This window comes from Anas acuta, chromosome 4, assembly GCF_963932015.1.
Source record: "Anas acuta chromosome 4, bAnaAcu1.1, whole genome shotgun sequence".
Classification (NCBI taxonomy): Eukaryota; Metazoa; Chordata; class Aves; order Anseriformes; family Anatidae; genus Anas; species Anas acuta.
The window spans coordinates 69,393,022-69,409,736 of NC_088982.1; the positions used below are offsets into that span (position 1 = coordinate 69,393,022).

Here is a 16,715-nt window from a genome sequence, read left to right on the forward strand (position 1 = left end):
ACCCCCCCCCCCCACGCAACAGGCTTTTCCAGAACAACCTACTGCTCTGCCTGCGCTTCATGTGTCATGCTGAATCACAGAAGAGCAGTGACTCACAGAGAAAACAAAATACCCCGGTGCTAAACTAGAGATGTTATTCTCCACGGACTGCGTGTGTTATTCCCTCCTTCTGCACCCCTTCTTCATTAAAATTTCTCCTGCATATTTTGGCAGGCTGGAAAGCAGCCCTGTGGAGAAGGACTTGGAAGTCCTGGTGGTCAACATGTTAACCGTGAGCCAGCAATGGGCCCCTGTGGCCCAGAAGGCCAGCGGGATCCTGCCCCTTTTCTCAGCCCTGGAGAGGCCACAGCTGGAGTGCCACATCCAGCGCTGGGCTCCCCAGTACAAGAGAGACCTGGAGCTCCTGGAGAGAGTCCAGCAGAAGGCTACAGAGATGGTTAGGGGACTGGAGCGTGTCTCTTATGAGGACAGACTGAGGGAGCTGAGCTTGTTCAGGCTGGAGAAGAGAAGGCTGAGAGGGGATCTTATCCCTGTGTATAAATATCCGAAGGGAGGGTGTCAAGAGGACGAAGACAGACTATTTTCAGTGGTGCCCAGCACCAGAACAAGAAGCAATGGGTGCAAACTGCAACTCAGGAAGTTCCACTTGAATATGAGGGGGCACTTCTTTACTGTGAGGGTGCCAGAGCACCGGAACAGGTTGCCCCAAGAGGCCGTGGAGTCTCCTTCTCTGGAGGTATTCAGAACCCACCTGGATCCGATCCTGTGCAATATGCTCTAGGTGACCCTGCTTGACAGGGGGGTTGGACCAGATGATCTCCAGACGTCCCTTCCAACCTTAACCATCCTGTGATTCTGTATTGTTATTTGAGCAAAGTTTATTTTGCGTCCACAAATGTTCCTACACTATAAGATAACAGGCACAGGCACCTTGGGAGCATGGTTCTCCTTCATTCTGCATCAACAGCATCTCCTGAAGGCACTAACTCTTCAGGAAGCCTTTCAAAGCTACAAAAACACCAACAGTACATAAGAATTAACAGCTTCCATCTCAGCCTCCTTTAGATCTCCCCAAATTACAGCGAATGATCCTACGCTCCAAGAGCCCAGTGATCTCCACCTCCCGCATGGCCTGGCAGGTCAGTTCCTAGCAGGCACAATTTAAAGGTTTCAGCCAAGCACAACTAGAGCCCTCAGCTAGATCTAGGATCAGAGGAAATGTGAAGATAGAGCTAAGCAACCTACCTGACATGGACAGGACAGAAAATGAGTCATACATTCGATAACGACGCTGTAAATATATTTTGAAATGTTTGTAACATAAAACAAACAAAAGAGGGTATCTACACACTCCGGTTTTCTAGAAGGTAGGAGGAAATGACAAAGATCTACCAAGACAGTTGGCTTTCTTCCCCCCACGTTCGCCCCCAGATGACTTCTTGGAAGCTGTAGAAGCAGACATGGCAGGACAACAGCAGAATGTTCGGGCAATCTCTCTGCTCTTCACCAACCTGCCTTTAACCCTGCTACGTGCACCTGGCTAAATGCAACTTGGACAGGTGACTGGTGTCATAGTAGTAACTTCAGAGCTTGATAATATATGTTAGCATATTCACAAATTGCTCTTTTGATTAGATATTTAAAAAAAATAATCATTTTTGTTCATATCCTTCACCATACCAATAATAAGGAGATGTAAACATTTCCTTAAAAAGAAGGCATTCAAATTTAGCCCAACAGCTTCATAAGATTAGATGCAGGTATAAAAAAGGTTTTCATCAAAACAGATTGACCTTGCACTTCAGTTGTCAAAGACCAAAGTCAAAAGCAAATGCTTTTGCTACTCCATGGTCCTAGGAAGCTTCTATCACAGCTCTTTCTGCCTGTTTTCTCCTGCCCTTCATCGTGCTGTCTGCACTGAGAAATGGACTAGAGAGCTGCAATAGATTAGAACACATAAATACATATTTTTTTTTCCCTGCAAAGTCATTCTTTTCAAGACTGGATGTGTTCCCAGATCTGATGGAGTACATGAGCAATCCTACTAATACAGCTGATTGCATAATATGAAGGCAGCATAAGACTTCTGGCCTTGGAGATGGCAGAATGAAAAGGTGGGCAAAATAATCTGTTCAAAATGTTGCTACAGCTCAGAAACATTCATGTAACTATGCCTTACACCCTAAGGTGAAAGGTGCTACAATCTTCAAAAGCTTTTTAGCACGCATTTGTCTAGTGCTTGCATACTCACAAACTTAAAATATGTGTAAAGTAAGCCACTGAAATGATGTGCTGGCAGGGCTAGAATAATAATTCTTCATTAATAATTCTTAATTAATAATTCTTAATAATAATTCTAGCCTACAGCATCTGTAAGGCTAAGTCAGTCCACTTTTGCCCAAAGCTAGCAAATGAAGAACTTCCAGGAGTCTGCAATGCTAGCCACTCTTTGCTACCAGTAAACATCTCTGCCTTCATTTTTTTATTGCTTTTTAAAAGTATAACAACGTAATCAACAGCCAAACACCTTTATATATCTCAGCATTCCCTAAGAGCTAATATGAAGCTCACTAACAAGATCCATGAACCTAGAGTGCAATACCTGCAGAAAATTTCCAAGTAGTTGCTCTAGTTCTAAGTCCATCCGTTGGCTTGGGCTGGGCTCACGCCACTCTTGTGCTCTTGTTAACAGTTATTAATTAACCAAGCCTCATACACATAATGAATCCCAGAAAGCAAGTGTTAAGCTTGTGCATGTGCTTACTCCTGATAGGAAGCCCTTTCCATAGGACAAGACACAGTTAATTACCTCCGTGGCGTAACCAAACTCCTGAAATTCTTCACCAGAGCTTTGACACAAAGGAAATTAAACAAGCTGGGCTCGGATCCAATTGCAATTTTCACGGTTAGGACTACATATGCTCATAGTAACTTTGTCTAAATGCGATGAAAGAATATTTTAATTCTTCATCCATCCCATAAATCTCCTGGGAACGATGACATTCATGACCTAGTATGGTTCGGACAGGAGAGTTTTCCCTCCTGCCTTCACAATTACCTAAACCCACTTACTGGCTCTCTCTCCTTCAGTTTGTATTATTTTTCTGAGGGGAAAAAAAGTCTAACTGACTTCTTCAAGCTTTCTGTTCAGTGAAAGAAGCCATTCTCAACATAAGTAGCCGTAGACCTTGTCATGTTATATGTATTTCTCACAGAAATGCTCGAGTTACTGTAACCCTTCTCCATGAAATCAGTGCAATGGGTCATTGGCAAGATCAGTACAACCAGCCAAGCACAAATAAATATACACTAAATAAATACAAAGCAAAACCACATACTCTGACAAACAAAGAGGAAACACCTTTACTGGCAAGCAGCTGAAAAATCTGTTTAAAAAAAAAAAAAAAAGACAAAACAAAAACAACACACTAAAGGAAAAATTACTTCCTTTGTTTGTGACATTTCCTGAATACAAAGTAATTTTCTATGGGTTAGGATGGAAGAAAAGTTCTGCTTTAATAATTAAAAACTAATTTACACAACTAGCACTCCATTAATTATCTTTTGCTTCTTCAAGAAATTGCATCAACTAACACGACCAAAACTGTAAAGGTCACATGAGCTTTTATTTCAGAAAAGGGAAATGAAATCTCATCACTGTCATTCTTTGTTTACTTTAAGGTACAAAGAAATTAAATACATTTCCAAAAATTACTTTTTTCTCCAGCATTGTGTTACTGCTATTTCCCAGGATGCACAGATTTTGGCAATCTACAGTGTGAATTGTTGCTGGATACAAAAGACATTTATTAAGTGCTCACTCTTAGCACCCTTGAAAATTAAGCTATTCTTTACATCTCTAAATGACAGGTTAGGTCTGTAATTTCCAGAACTGAGATTTTATACAGTGCTAGCCATACTAGCTTCAAGGACTGTTATACAAAAGGAAATTTCTTGAAGAAAACCTTGATCAGTTTGAAATTCAATAGACTGTGAGTGATCACCTAATAAAAGCAGTGAAAAGATTGTCAGATTAATGTAAACTACATTCTTTATAATTTCTCGTATATACTTAGCTCATACAAATGGTTCAACAGTTCACAAGCGAGTTGTGGATGAATAGAGAAGACTGAATGTGCTACAGAGCTGGAAAGCCCAATTAACACATTGCATGTACACAGTTGGAAAGCTGCATTACTGTTGAATGCATCTTTCTCATAGCATTTTGTTATAACTCTAAAATCACTTTAAAAGTCACTTGGAATTTGCCATGATCATGAACATGTCTGATAAAATGACAACTATTTCTTACTGATACTTCCTGTAATGAAGAGATCTTAATCATCTAGAAATCATTCTTCTGGCCCGCGTGTCTCTGAAATCTTTCTGACCTTCCTACAAAATGCCCACTGCTATCTTTTAACTTTCCGTTCTGAAAATGGCTAAGAACTTTTATTTATCGAAGAATAAATAAAGTCCATTGTATCAACAGACAGCCTTGAGGAAGGACTGCCTAATTAAGTCATTTCTTTACAAGCTGAGCTGCTGGTTAGGAAAACATGCTCCTTTTCATAGGAGCTAACTAGAAAAGGCAAGCAAAACTAGATGCTGCACAGTGTAATCATGGATTTTTTTTTTATTAGTGTTATTATTTTTTTTTTGCCATGAATTATCATTAGGTAAGCAATTAGTGAACTTAAAGACAATTAGGTACTACGTTTTAGAGTAACACTTGCTTTTATATAACCTCAGATAAAGTTGGCACCAAGCTAGGCATCTGCTAGTGTCGTTATGCAGTTCCATTCCCCCTCACACGTTACCTCACATCTAGGCATCTCGCAAATATTTCATCTTTTCCTGAATATGCACTTTTCTGAATATGAAACAGAATACAGACTAGATCTTACATTTTCAGGAGAAAAAAAAGGATATATACTTTAGGGGAATTTTAGGGTAATTTTGAGAAACAACCCTGGAAAACAACCCTAAAATCTAAAAGGTGCTCCGAAGGAGTACATAACAAGCATCTGAGCACAAGGCATGTCTGCAAGGCTTTTCACATTTCAAGAGAGGTTCATGAGAGGAAACTGCTATTACTCATTGTTTGTAGTGCACAGTGCCTGGGAGTCCTAGGCATGCGTCAAGCGCAGTGTTCAGCGTTATTCAAAGGAAGAGGAATGATTTTAGCCCTCGGAGTCATAAGCCCATTTCTCCACAGATCAATTGTTTGCAACAGTTTGACACCTTCTTTCATAATGAGACCAAACACATTTATTGAGCACATTCCAGGCTTTATTGATCTGAGCGCCGTGGTGTTACTTATCCACAAAAGGTGCGTGTGGACAGCACAGGCTGCGGTACAAACGGCTTTGTTCTCAGCCCAGCCCATGCTGGAGCAATTACAGCTCAGAGAAAGGAGTAGGTAAACTAATTTCTATAGGTCAACCCATCAGTTACCTTTCTGCTAACATTACCAACGAGGGGGCAGATTCTAGCAGCTCTGTCTCCTGGTTACTGGTGGAAGTCATTGATTTCTTTCTACATGTTACTAAACAGCTAAGGGGCAGCTACGTTGCAGGTGAGGTCTTCTGAGATCACTAAAAAAGCTGGATTCCTCATTTCTGATGATGTCTTTTGGAAAACTTAGACCTGCATGTCGCTAGCATGGACTGAAGTAGAACTGCTCCCCCTTCAGAAGGTTCAACAACCTCTTAACATTTTGACTGAACCTTTTTTTTTTTTTTAATATATAAAGATTTCACTGAATACAATTCTCATTCCGCCACTCAACCTCCCCCTGTGTCAGTTCCATTCCACTCCTTTCCTTGCAAGCTTGCCTGAAATACCATAACAACAACAAAAAAAAACTCAAAATCCCTACAGTGTACACCACAAAATCACCACCACCATTCATAAGGTAACACAGACTCTGCCTATGATGAAGAGGGAATGGAAGCAGCACTTGAGTAGTTCTTCACTGGCAGCTGAAGCAGGGTTTCTACTGCCTGGTGTCCACAGGACTCTCAAAACCAAGACACCTACCACTGGGAGTGGAAAAAGGCAGCAGCCAGCTTCCCGTCAGACCAAACTGAGAAAAAGGAACTGGTCGATTGCTTTGGTTTCCCTGTGTGCTGACAAGGGCACATACCCAAGCACCCAAAGAAAGGCACTGCTTCAATGTACAGCAGTTAGGGTCTCCCAGCTCTTTACACTGATAGAGACGCATAAAAACCATACTTAAAGGATAGAATTTTCAATAAATTTTACAATAACTACTAAGCAGAAAAGAAATAGAAAGCTTCCTTTAAACAGTCAGAAACTAACCCACAGATTTCTTTTAGATTTGCTTCTATACCCACCACTATTACTTTTCGGTAATATTCGCAGGTTTATTTTCAACACATAAATAAATAAATCACTTAAAGATAATTATAATTTGATGTCCTTGCATTTAAATCCATACACGTTTCTGCAAGACCATAACAGGCAACTTGTTTACATTTCAGCTCTTAGCCAGTCCAATTTAACCAGTACTGTTCAAATACTAAATTTCATGGGAAGAACTAGTCCCAAATTTAAGCAGAAGTTCAATAGACCTGGAAAAAACGTGCCTGTGTGGAGAAACCAGTTTTTACCTACCATGCAGAGCAATAGGTAGTGAGTCTTCCAACACTAGTATTTTTCATTCAAAATTAACTTCTAAGTTTCAAACTTGAAATGTAGTTAACTACCCCTTTTTAAAAGAGTAAAGTTCATTCCCTAACTTACAAGGAGAAAAATAAATGAAATACATGGGCTTTGGTGAATAAAATTAAGTCATTTAGGTTTTTACAGTTGTGTGAAGAAGGCAAGACACAAATAAAAGATGAATTTACCTGAAAGTAAGCCCAGCCTGCAGGGAAAAAAACGGGCCAGACCTTTTCACAACCCAATTATCTAAGAAGCACTGTAAACTTGAAGCAAACATTTATACCAAACCAGAACAAGTTGACACAGAGAAATCCATTAAATCAAAGAAGAAATGTTCACCTGTAGAAGTACGAGCACCCCCTGACTGTGTTGTGAGTAAAGTGTTCCTGAGTCTTCTCATTTCCAAAGTCCTCTAATGGATCTGACCACAGGATGTCACACATAGGTCCGTATGCAGGTGGTTCCTTGAATCGATCTAACTAAGAAAAATAGGAGACAAAGAAATACTAACTTCTTTCAATAGAAACACTGAAGCAAAAGTATTATTTTTTTCATTCCATAGATTGCCAAACTAACACCCAAAGCAAACTACTTTTTGGCTTTGCGTTACTCTCAGCTTTAAAGAACTGGATTTTGAATAACAGTAAAATGTTCCTTGCTAACACTGATTAAAAGAAGTAGAAATAAATATAGATGAAAAATGAAGAGATACAGGGGATTCCCATTTGATGTGATTTTTTTTAATGTTCTTTGTGAATATGGAAAAGAAAAAAGACAGTAATTCTATATTTTGTGATTTTACAAATACCATTGCACTTGATTAATGTGACTGAGACAATTCAAGAAAGAAAATACAATAGTTATTTCAAAGCTAGTTGCCATTTTAATTTCAATACATTCATATATATACATATACATACATATATATATAAACACATTTCTGCATTACGGCATCTTGCCATGGTATTCCTGTTGCTCCCATAATACTAGCTGTAATTAAGCAGCTAAAAATTACTGTTTCTGCCTGGTATTAAAAGACCACTGGCATTAAAAAATTTAATTATATAGAATCACACTGCATATAAGAATATGACAAAATATGAAAATATTAAAAAGCAGTATTCCTCTGTAAGCATCCTGTAATACAAAAAGGGTCCTTGTTAAGATGGCTGTAAGAGTGAAGCCAGCAGTCCAAAACATTCTCTAGAAAGAAAAAGGATCTTTCTCTCCTGAAAGATCAAACGATGATTTGTTAATTATTAAAAAAAAAAAAAAAAAAGTAATTTTCAACCAGAAGTGGTCTTACCTGTTTGCAACACCAAGTTTATGTCTTAATGAGATCGCCACAATTTTACCTTTGCATCCTCATTATGAAATATTCATAGCATACCTACACTTCTAACTTATTTCAACCCTCTAAACAATTAATGCTTTTGTAACTGTAACTCATTTAAATTAAATAACAATTCATAAATATGCAAAAACAATTCCTACTGATTGCCAAAGATGAATAAACCTGCTGGGAAAGGGGAGTGATTGGGGGGGGCGCTGAAGTGAAGATGTTAATGATTCTAATCTAGAATCCAAACACTAAACAATTTTGCTCTGCTATTACACTGTTGCAAAGCCAGCTAATTTTCAGGCAGAGAATATTTTAGCTTAACGAGACAGTGAACCTTTAACTCAGAAATCAAACTTTGTATTCAGTAATTTTTGAAAGTGCTGCTAATATCTTAATTTAATTGCATTTAAATCAAAATATGTAATTACTGATTTAAGAATTATATTTTTAAACCATATTTATTTCTTAGTAGGCTAAAAATTAGCCTTAGAATACAATTCATCTTTCGGTATCTCTAAGTTTCAGAAGTGTGTACCCATATTTACAAGTTTCAAACTGCATGCAAGAAATATGAAAACTTTACTGCTAAAAACACTAAAAACGAATGGGTTAAATATCTCTTTTACCAAAACACATGAAAAGAATTAATCCTTGATAGCATGCAACAACACCAGAGTGCATAAAGATATTGTTTGATATTGTCTAAGTGGGGCTCAGTAAATTGGTGCTTATATTACACTCTTGTGTGATGAAAAGTTTCTTACAAGCACTGCACACCCAATTGCAGTACTATTACAATCGTGCCAGAAAATTTTGACAATGAAGTTCTTGACTTTTTTTTTTTAAGTAATAATGTTTTGACCATAATTATTGCTATCATATCACAATTTTTATTATATTCTTTAGGTATTGTGAGATTTTTCTAGAACTATATATATATACACATATACATACATATATATACATATATATATATACACACACACACACATATATATATATTTAAAACTTTTCTCTAAGAGTGCAGAATGCCTAACAAGGTGCAAGAAATCATCAGGTGGTGCTCACAATGTGCCAGTAGATTTTACTTACAAGAAGTTAATGCTATGTTCATCTGTTCCTAAAAACTGGTTCCCCTAATGCAATTTTTTTTTTTTTTTTCAGAACACAAAGATAATAAATCCTGCATTATACTGGTTGCTGGTGATTTCTTCATCTCAATAAAACACCACTAATTGCAGCAATTCCTTTTACATTCTATTTAAAAAGACCTTTAAAAGGCAATAATGTCAATGTGAACGTCCAAATGACATACAGGCGACTTACAGAAATGAAAGCGAGAAAGGATTCAATTTCTAGTTATCGATGATTAACCGTTCTCTCATTAGACCCGAGCACTACTCAGACTTACTTTTCTGATGTCATCTAAGGTGTTGATCTCTGGAGACAAGCCACCATGTACACACAGGAATTGTTGGTTCATCAGAGCAGCCAAGGGAAGGCAGTCGAAGGCATCCATGCAGGCATCGTATACTCGTTCTGAATATTTGATTTTACCTTTTAAAGATTAAAATGGTATCAACAAGAGCAACGAACGCTTAAGAGGAAAACAGTAATAGAATGCTACTTAATCCTAATCTTGCTGTCACTGCTCTCTTGCACTGAGAACTACAGCAAAGCTTGCTTTGTGCAAAAAAAACCTCTAAGGCTACTGTTACTCATTGGTGGAAAAATTCCTCATTTACTATTTGAGGTGAAACTAACAGAAGTTCTGCAAAGTTCATTAAATTTTTCTTAAAAGCTGTAAATAATCAATTTAATATGCCATTGTTGTCTCCCAGGAAACCTATACAGCAAGGCTTAAAAAGTCTGCTGAATGGTAATCAGCTACTGCATTTTCACTCAAAGCTCTCTATGAAGTAATCAGAACTTTAGCCCAGTCCCTTACAATTAATTATCTACCGAAAGACCATTATAAAATGAATGAGGTGCTACAATGAAGCTGAAATGTTAATTTACCAATGCGCATATTAAAGTCAGAAAACCATGAAGCCTTTGAGCCAATTAACATTTCCTTTATACCCGCTGCTAAAAAGGCAGCAGAGGAGTATGGCAATAGCTTCAGTTTACAGTGCCCCAGAAAAAAGTTTCATTGTGCAAGTGAAGGTCTACACCTAATGAGCTTGTGTGTGTCACTGCATCCTTTCTTGCGACACAGAAAGGAATTCGTATTAAAAAAGAAGAATACCAATAAGTGTAAGCCAATTTACAGGGCAAGAGTGAATTGCACTTCTGATCAGAAGTTAGCTCAGAGACTAATCCCCTCCTTTCTCCATCCCAGGGACACCCTCCCCAACCCCTGCAGGATGTCAGCCCATTCGGGGAACAGGGATGACAGCTGAAAATTGCTCAGAGTAAGCATTAGGAGTACCTTAAGAATTACTGATAGTAAAAGTGAGTATCAAATATGAAATAAAACGAAGCTGTTGAACAGGGATTAAAGACAAGGCAGGCTATAAGGTACACTTACATTCTTGCTTAAATGTGAAATACTCTGTTAAATGTCTACATTCATGATTCCCACGAAGTAAAAACAGTGTTTTGGGGTAAAGGATTTTCAAGGCCCACAAGTACAGCACACACTGCAAAGCAGAAACGAGAAAGAGAAAAATAATTTATAATTCATTACAAAATTCAATCATTGTGTTCCCCCCAACAGCAAAAAGAAACAGTACAGAAAAAGTACTCTGCATGAAACATGTTTTCAATGTTTAAAATTTCATCATTCATGTGTTTATTACATGCAAACATCTCTCCGTGCTGAAACCTGGACTGGCAGAAGCTGGTATCAGTGTTCCCTGGTATCAAAGTCTCTGACTGGCTAAATAAATCCCTGCTCAGCCTTCAGTTGTTACAGCTATCAGGAACACCACACATCTCCAAAACAAAATGCGTACACTCCACCTGGAAGGCCAGGCAGAAATCTGCTGTGGAAACCATTTCACCGGAAGATCTGCACATCCTGCCTGAAGAAAGACTGTTGCCCTAGAACAATTTAACCCACACTTCAGGAAATACCTTAGCTTCCAGTATTAGAGAATTTCTACAGGAATACTTGTAGCAAACGCTTGCTTGTTATTCACTTTACGCTGTTCTGCACAAACGGATGAGAAAGAAAAATCCACAAAGCTCTTGCTTTTTAAATGCAGTTACTACAAAGCTTCAGATAAAGCCTTTTGTCTTCATAGACTTCGATTTGAGATGACATTTCTTGCAGACGTGTTTTTAAAAGGCAGAAAAGGAGACTTGGAGGGGCAGTCTGTGCGGAGACCTCTCGAGACCATCTGAACAAAACAGTTGTTTTGAAACAAAATTGACATGGCACCAACGTCAAAGCGTGAAGAAACTCCTGACAGATGAATAAATCTGCAACCTTCACAGAATATTTATCCCTTGCATGATGGCCCTGGCCAGGTACCTGGCTGACAAGCTGGCAGCTCCAGGGAAGCCCATGGAAATGAGACGCGTCCCATCGCATCCCACGAGACCGCTGGATGCGCTCAGCCTTCCCTCTGCTGCCAAGCTGATGAGCCCACTCTTCGGAAGAACGTGGCAAGGACCATGATGGCCTGGGGAAAAGCGAGCTACAAACCTGTCCGAACGATTTCTCCTCCAGCCCTTCCTGCCGTAAACACCCACCAACTGCACGACTGTTGCACAAGAAACAAAAGGTGTCAAAATTCAACACTTTCATGCAACCATCCCCCAATGGCCTCCCTTCCTTCTGTTGGGGAGTTGAGTTACCTTAATAACCAACAGCCTGGAATCTGGAAATGTGCTTCTGATAGTGGTTTCTGCCTAGGGGAAACCCAGCATTTTTGTCAGCTTCATGCCTGTAAATACGAACAGTATGAATTCCCTTCTATGATTCAGTGTCTTCATAAAAAGGAATAGAAGATTTATGTTAATCGTATCTGAACACTTTGATCTCTGCTCTCATTTGCTTCACAGTCATCATCTTAAAGGAAAAATGATGCCGCATTTCTCCATTTGTGCTAAAACCCACACTATCTATAGATAATTACACAGCAGCAGGGGTTTTACAATGCTGCACTTTGTCTTGAATTTATTGTGCGTAAACATCTAGATGCTCTGTCTGGACTCCATAATTCGTTTGTTTATTCAGAGGCTTTAGAGGTAGGCTAAAAAGTAGAGAAGATACAGGCAGCACCCTCCGGTACTTAAATAAATAAATAAATAAAAATCAGTCCTCCCACTTGGGAAAGTACAGAAGGGCTCCCAGACTCACATTGCCTCCTCCACCTACCAGGTGCTACTGCCACCCCAGGCAGCAAGAAGAAATGTCCAAACACCGCGTTGGACATCGTGTTGACCTAATCCAGTGGGAAATTATGCTGTTGGGTTGCAGGCTTTAATGGCCCCAGGTCATCCCAGGGGAAGTTTAGATTGGTATCAGGAGGAATTTCTTCATGGGAAGTGGTGGAGTCTCCATCCCTGGAGGTACTTAAGAGAGGTGTGGACATGGCTCTGAGGGCCATGGTTGAGCGATGGGACACGGCAGGTCAGGCTGATGGTTGGACTTGATGAACTTGAAGGTCATTTCCAACCTCGATGAGGCTATGAATTACGTGCCGTGGCTCAAAACAACCATGAGGGGTGTGTCTGCATAGACAGTGAAGACTTTGGCTTTGGGGATTTCACTTCAATAGGCAAGAAAGCCTGGAGTCTTCATTTCCATGTTACCAGCAAAATTCTCCAAATCTGATGATGACTGCTCATTTTCATCATTTTTCCAAGAACTCAATTCTTTTAACTTACAGTTTCATGCAAAAATTTGAGGTAAATGCTGTGAGACAAGATGATTAAAGTGACACCTCCATTCATCCAAAAAAAGTTCCAACCATAAAAAAAAGTTGTGTTGAAGCTACCCCAGAGCTTCTAGTTCTGCCAAATCGCTTTATAATTCAGGAAGGCACAACATTTAGTGCACAGATGAAAAGCTTTATTAAAAATAAAAATAGAATTGGTTATATTTTCCTTCTAAGTTTTTCATATTCATAACGCCTTGGCAAGATTGAAATCAGCACAAAATACTTAAAATATCATCCAGGTCTAGGAAGCAAAGTAAATAAGGAAAACTAAGTTTTATCTTTTTTTTTTAAATTTTTTTCTTTTTTTTTTTTTTTTGCATTTGGTACTTGCTTATGGTTAGATCACTTTATGTTTGCTTATCCTACTTTTATTTTTTCATGTTCCCTTTGAAGCATTCAAGAGAACTAGCGAAGATAAGGGGGAAGCAACACAGTCCAGAAAACACCATATTTCGAAGCTACTCCTCAAATAACATAAGCCCAGCCTTCACAGTTTGTGTAGTTTTCAGTACTATCGTATTTAAGGCTTATTTTCTTTAGATATTTTCTTTAATTTTCTCCCTTTTCTGTTCAGAAGTCCACTGACGTAATATCATAAGAATAAACAGGAGCTAATTAGCAGATTTTTTTCCTTGCAAGCTAAACAACAAATATGAAGGTGACAGCTTTTCATGGCTTTCCAACTTAGTCATTTATATACAGAAAAGTAAAAGTGCAGAAAGCATAAGCAAACTTGTTTAAAACAAACGAACAAAAAAAAATGAACATTTACTGAAGTCAATTTGCTGTTGAAAATCTGAGTTTATAATCTCTGACTCCTTGGTAGTGTTGCTTCCCAGTAGCAAAACTTTTAAATCTCTTCTTTTCTCCAAGCTTTGTTGTTAATATACTACACGTCATCTTTGCTGTAGCTCTGCATAAAATGTCCAGGAGTGACTTTGCAATCCAGACGTCCCTCAGGTGAGAGCGAAGAGGTGATGTGCCCAGCTCCCAGCTCCTACAGTAGTCAAGCTGTTTTCCTGCTGAGGCTCTGGCAGCCTCACCACCAGGAAAAAGGTCTATGCAATTAAGTGCTACGTAAGCCAAAGAAGCATATTTTCAAAATGGGCTAGGGATTTAACTCCATTGTTGCACGCTGACCTGGAGCCTTCTCGCAATTTCAAGTCTCAGCTCCTTCTGAAAAGGGAAAACAAGAGTCCCAGACCTCCTTCCACGAATCCCACGTTAAGTGCTCAAAGCAAGTAACCTTGAGAAAGTTACCCTTGCCACTAGACTGCAGCCACAGCAACACAGCCCTCTGCCTCCTGTGTGCTCTTTCCCTGATGATGCCAAGGAGAAAAAGCTGTAGCTCACTGCTAGCTCTACAGCATTGTACGTGTAACGAAAGATGAACTCTTCCTCCAAATGACCGATGCCATCGGGCACTCCCCCAGCACACGAAGTTCAATGTGATTAAACACAAGGTAATTAATACTCAGCAAGATAATTTGAGCCGTACATCACTAAGGTCTCTACTGACGCTCTCTGAACAGTATTTTAGCACAGCTCCTTCACTCTACCTAACACTCATCTCATCTAAACATAAAAATTGCATTATTTTAACTGCACTGCAGTAATTGGATAATTGCAGTACCTAGTACAGATGCAGCTTTCTAAAATGGAGTAAGTTATCCCGAAGGAAACTATGTGCCTTTTTACACACAGCTGCACTCACACTGCTAGTGCCACTCAACGCGGCATTATTTCAGAGACAAAGGCAGGTTGCATCTGTAACCAAAACACATGCCACTGATGCAAATGCTTTTCTGAACCACAACCACATCAACCACACCTTCAGTGACAACTTACAGTTCTTGCCCCAAGTCTTCTTTGCCAACGTGCTCTTGTTTTGCCCATTCTCTGTGTTTCAGAAGCAAGTGCTCACGTATGTAGAGCTTTCATGTTTAAAAATAAAAAAGGCTACTGCTGTGGAAACCTACTTCTCATGGACTAACAGTGAAACTGTTCCTTGCGGTCAGGGTCTCAGCTGGTTCCAAAATGTTGTTGCAGAATTCAGTTCTTGTTTAATTTATTGTTTTTAAACATCTGCTGAATATTCCCAAGCTGCTTCGGGAGCTTGTTTTGACACTTGCACGGTACTTTAGCACCTCTAGATTTTAATTACTGAAACACACTCTTCTAGCTGGTCTCCCAGATGGTTTTATTAAAAATGATCACATGCAAAACATCGCTACTTGCCTTATACTCTTTTCTAGTGTTTAAAACACATTACACCCATTTCAGCCTTTTGGAAGGATCTCAATTTATACCAAAAAGGTGAGCAGATAGTTATTTATTTATTTTAATGTTCCACTAATTCTTGTAAGTAGTACTTTCTAAACAAAAATCTATCTGCTGGCTCCTAACTCTCTTTATTGGACCTTGTGTCTTCACCTCAGCTGTTTTCTATGGAAAAAAGTCCCAGAGATATGGAAGAAGTGAGGGGAAAACAGTGCAAGTGACCTTCACAGCATCGCCCTGTGCACTCTCCCTGCATCCCAAATGTGTTCTTGGTTTGCTGGTGGCTCGCTCTGGAAGATCTGATGCAGGCTGCTAGCTGGGAGCACAGTCCTGACACAAACGGGTGTTCTAATCTGGGAATCCGATATAGAGAAAAATAACCTGAATTTGCTGAATTACCAAATATTCAAGGTTCTGAGAATTATTGCCCAGCAAAAATAAGATCTTACAAGATGAAAACTCTTGATAACACAGAAACATATCTGGTACTGCCAAAGAATAAGGAAAGGGCAAGGAAATTTAGGATAATGAAGTTCCTAGGACTTTATTTGCTCTGAAAGAAGTAAACAAAACAATTGACTTCAATGAACTCTTGACTGACCAAAAATATTTCAAGCTTTTTATTAGGAAACATTAATATTCTAGAGCTATGGAGAACAAGGTGCTTATTCCTCCCATAAAGCCCTCAAAAGTGCACGAAGACTTGAGAGATGGTAAACACATGACTTCACCAGCGTTCACTTCACCCACAGCTCACTAACATGAATTTATTAAATGCAACTCTTTTCTTGGGAGAGATCAGTCAAATTCTAAAAGCTCAGCGTTCGTAAGCATCTAAAGTGCAAGGTGCTTTTTTTTAAACTGAAGTTAAGGTCTGATGGTCAAATTCCTAACCTTCAGACTTACTCCAAACACCTCACTTTGTTCTTGCCAGCAACACCACAAGAGCAGCTTTTCCTTTTGGAATGGCAGTCTTTGGATTCGGGAAGTGAACAAGTATACATATTTTGAACCTTAATTAAGCACATTTCCACTTTTGTTAGTTATGAACATTTGTTTAATTCTACATATCCCAACTGTCTGCTCTGTCAAAAACAATCAGAAGGGTGCACAATTAAAACTGAAGCCTGTGTGTTTTTATGTGGGATTGAGCAGGAAGAGAATTCCAGCAGTTCCTTTACGTGGTATTAACGCACTACATTTGGCATTTACGGTGACTGTCATCTTTCAAACACTGATGAAAAGCAGTCTACATGCACACTCCTTTGCACTGCATTGCATTTACGTCTGACTTTCAAACAAGTTTTCAGACCCAGGTAAAGACCAGCCATTCTTCCTTACAACCCATTCCTGCAGAAACATTTACAATCTAACTGCTCTTTGGATTTAAAAATAGCCCTCTGTTTTGATCATTTGGATTTCTTTTATCCATAACCATAAACTTGTTTTAAAGGGAGAAGTGAGGGGTTCCTACTCTGGAGCCAGAACCCTGGAACGGTGCACAAGCGCAG

The 16,715-nt window shown here is 39.1% G+C and overlaps 1 protein-coding gene across 7 annotated transcripts in view; it reads right to left on the minus strand.

Annotated features, from left to right (window-relative positions):
* The window catches only part of PPP3CA (protein phosphatase 3 catalytic subunit alpha), a 190,338-nt gene that overhangs the window by 39,067 nt on the left and 134,556 nt on the right, over positions 1-16,715 (minus strand). For all 7 annotated transcript variants that reach the window (XM_068681840.1, XM_068681839.1, XM_068681836.1 and 4 more), the window contains exons 4-6: positions 10,563-10,674; positions 9,444-9,589; positions 7,030-7,169 (exon numbers count right to left, since the gene is read on the minus strand). In XM_068681840.1, coding sequence (XP_068537941.1) covers positions 7,030-7,169; positions 9,444-9,589; positions 10,563-10,674 — 398 coding nt within the window. The remainder of the gene's footprint in view (positions 1-7,029; positions 7,170-9,443; positions 9,590-10,562; positions 10,675-16,715) is intronic.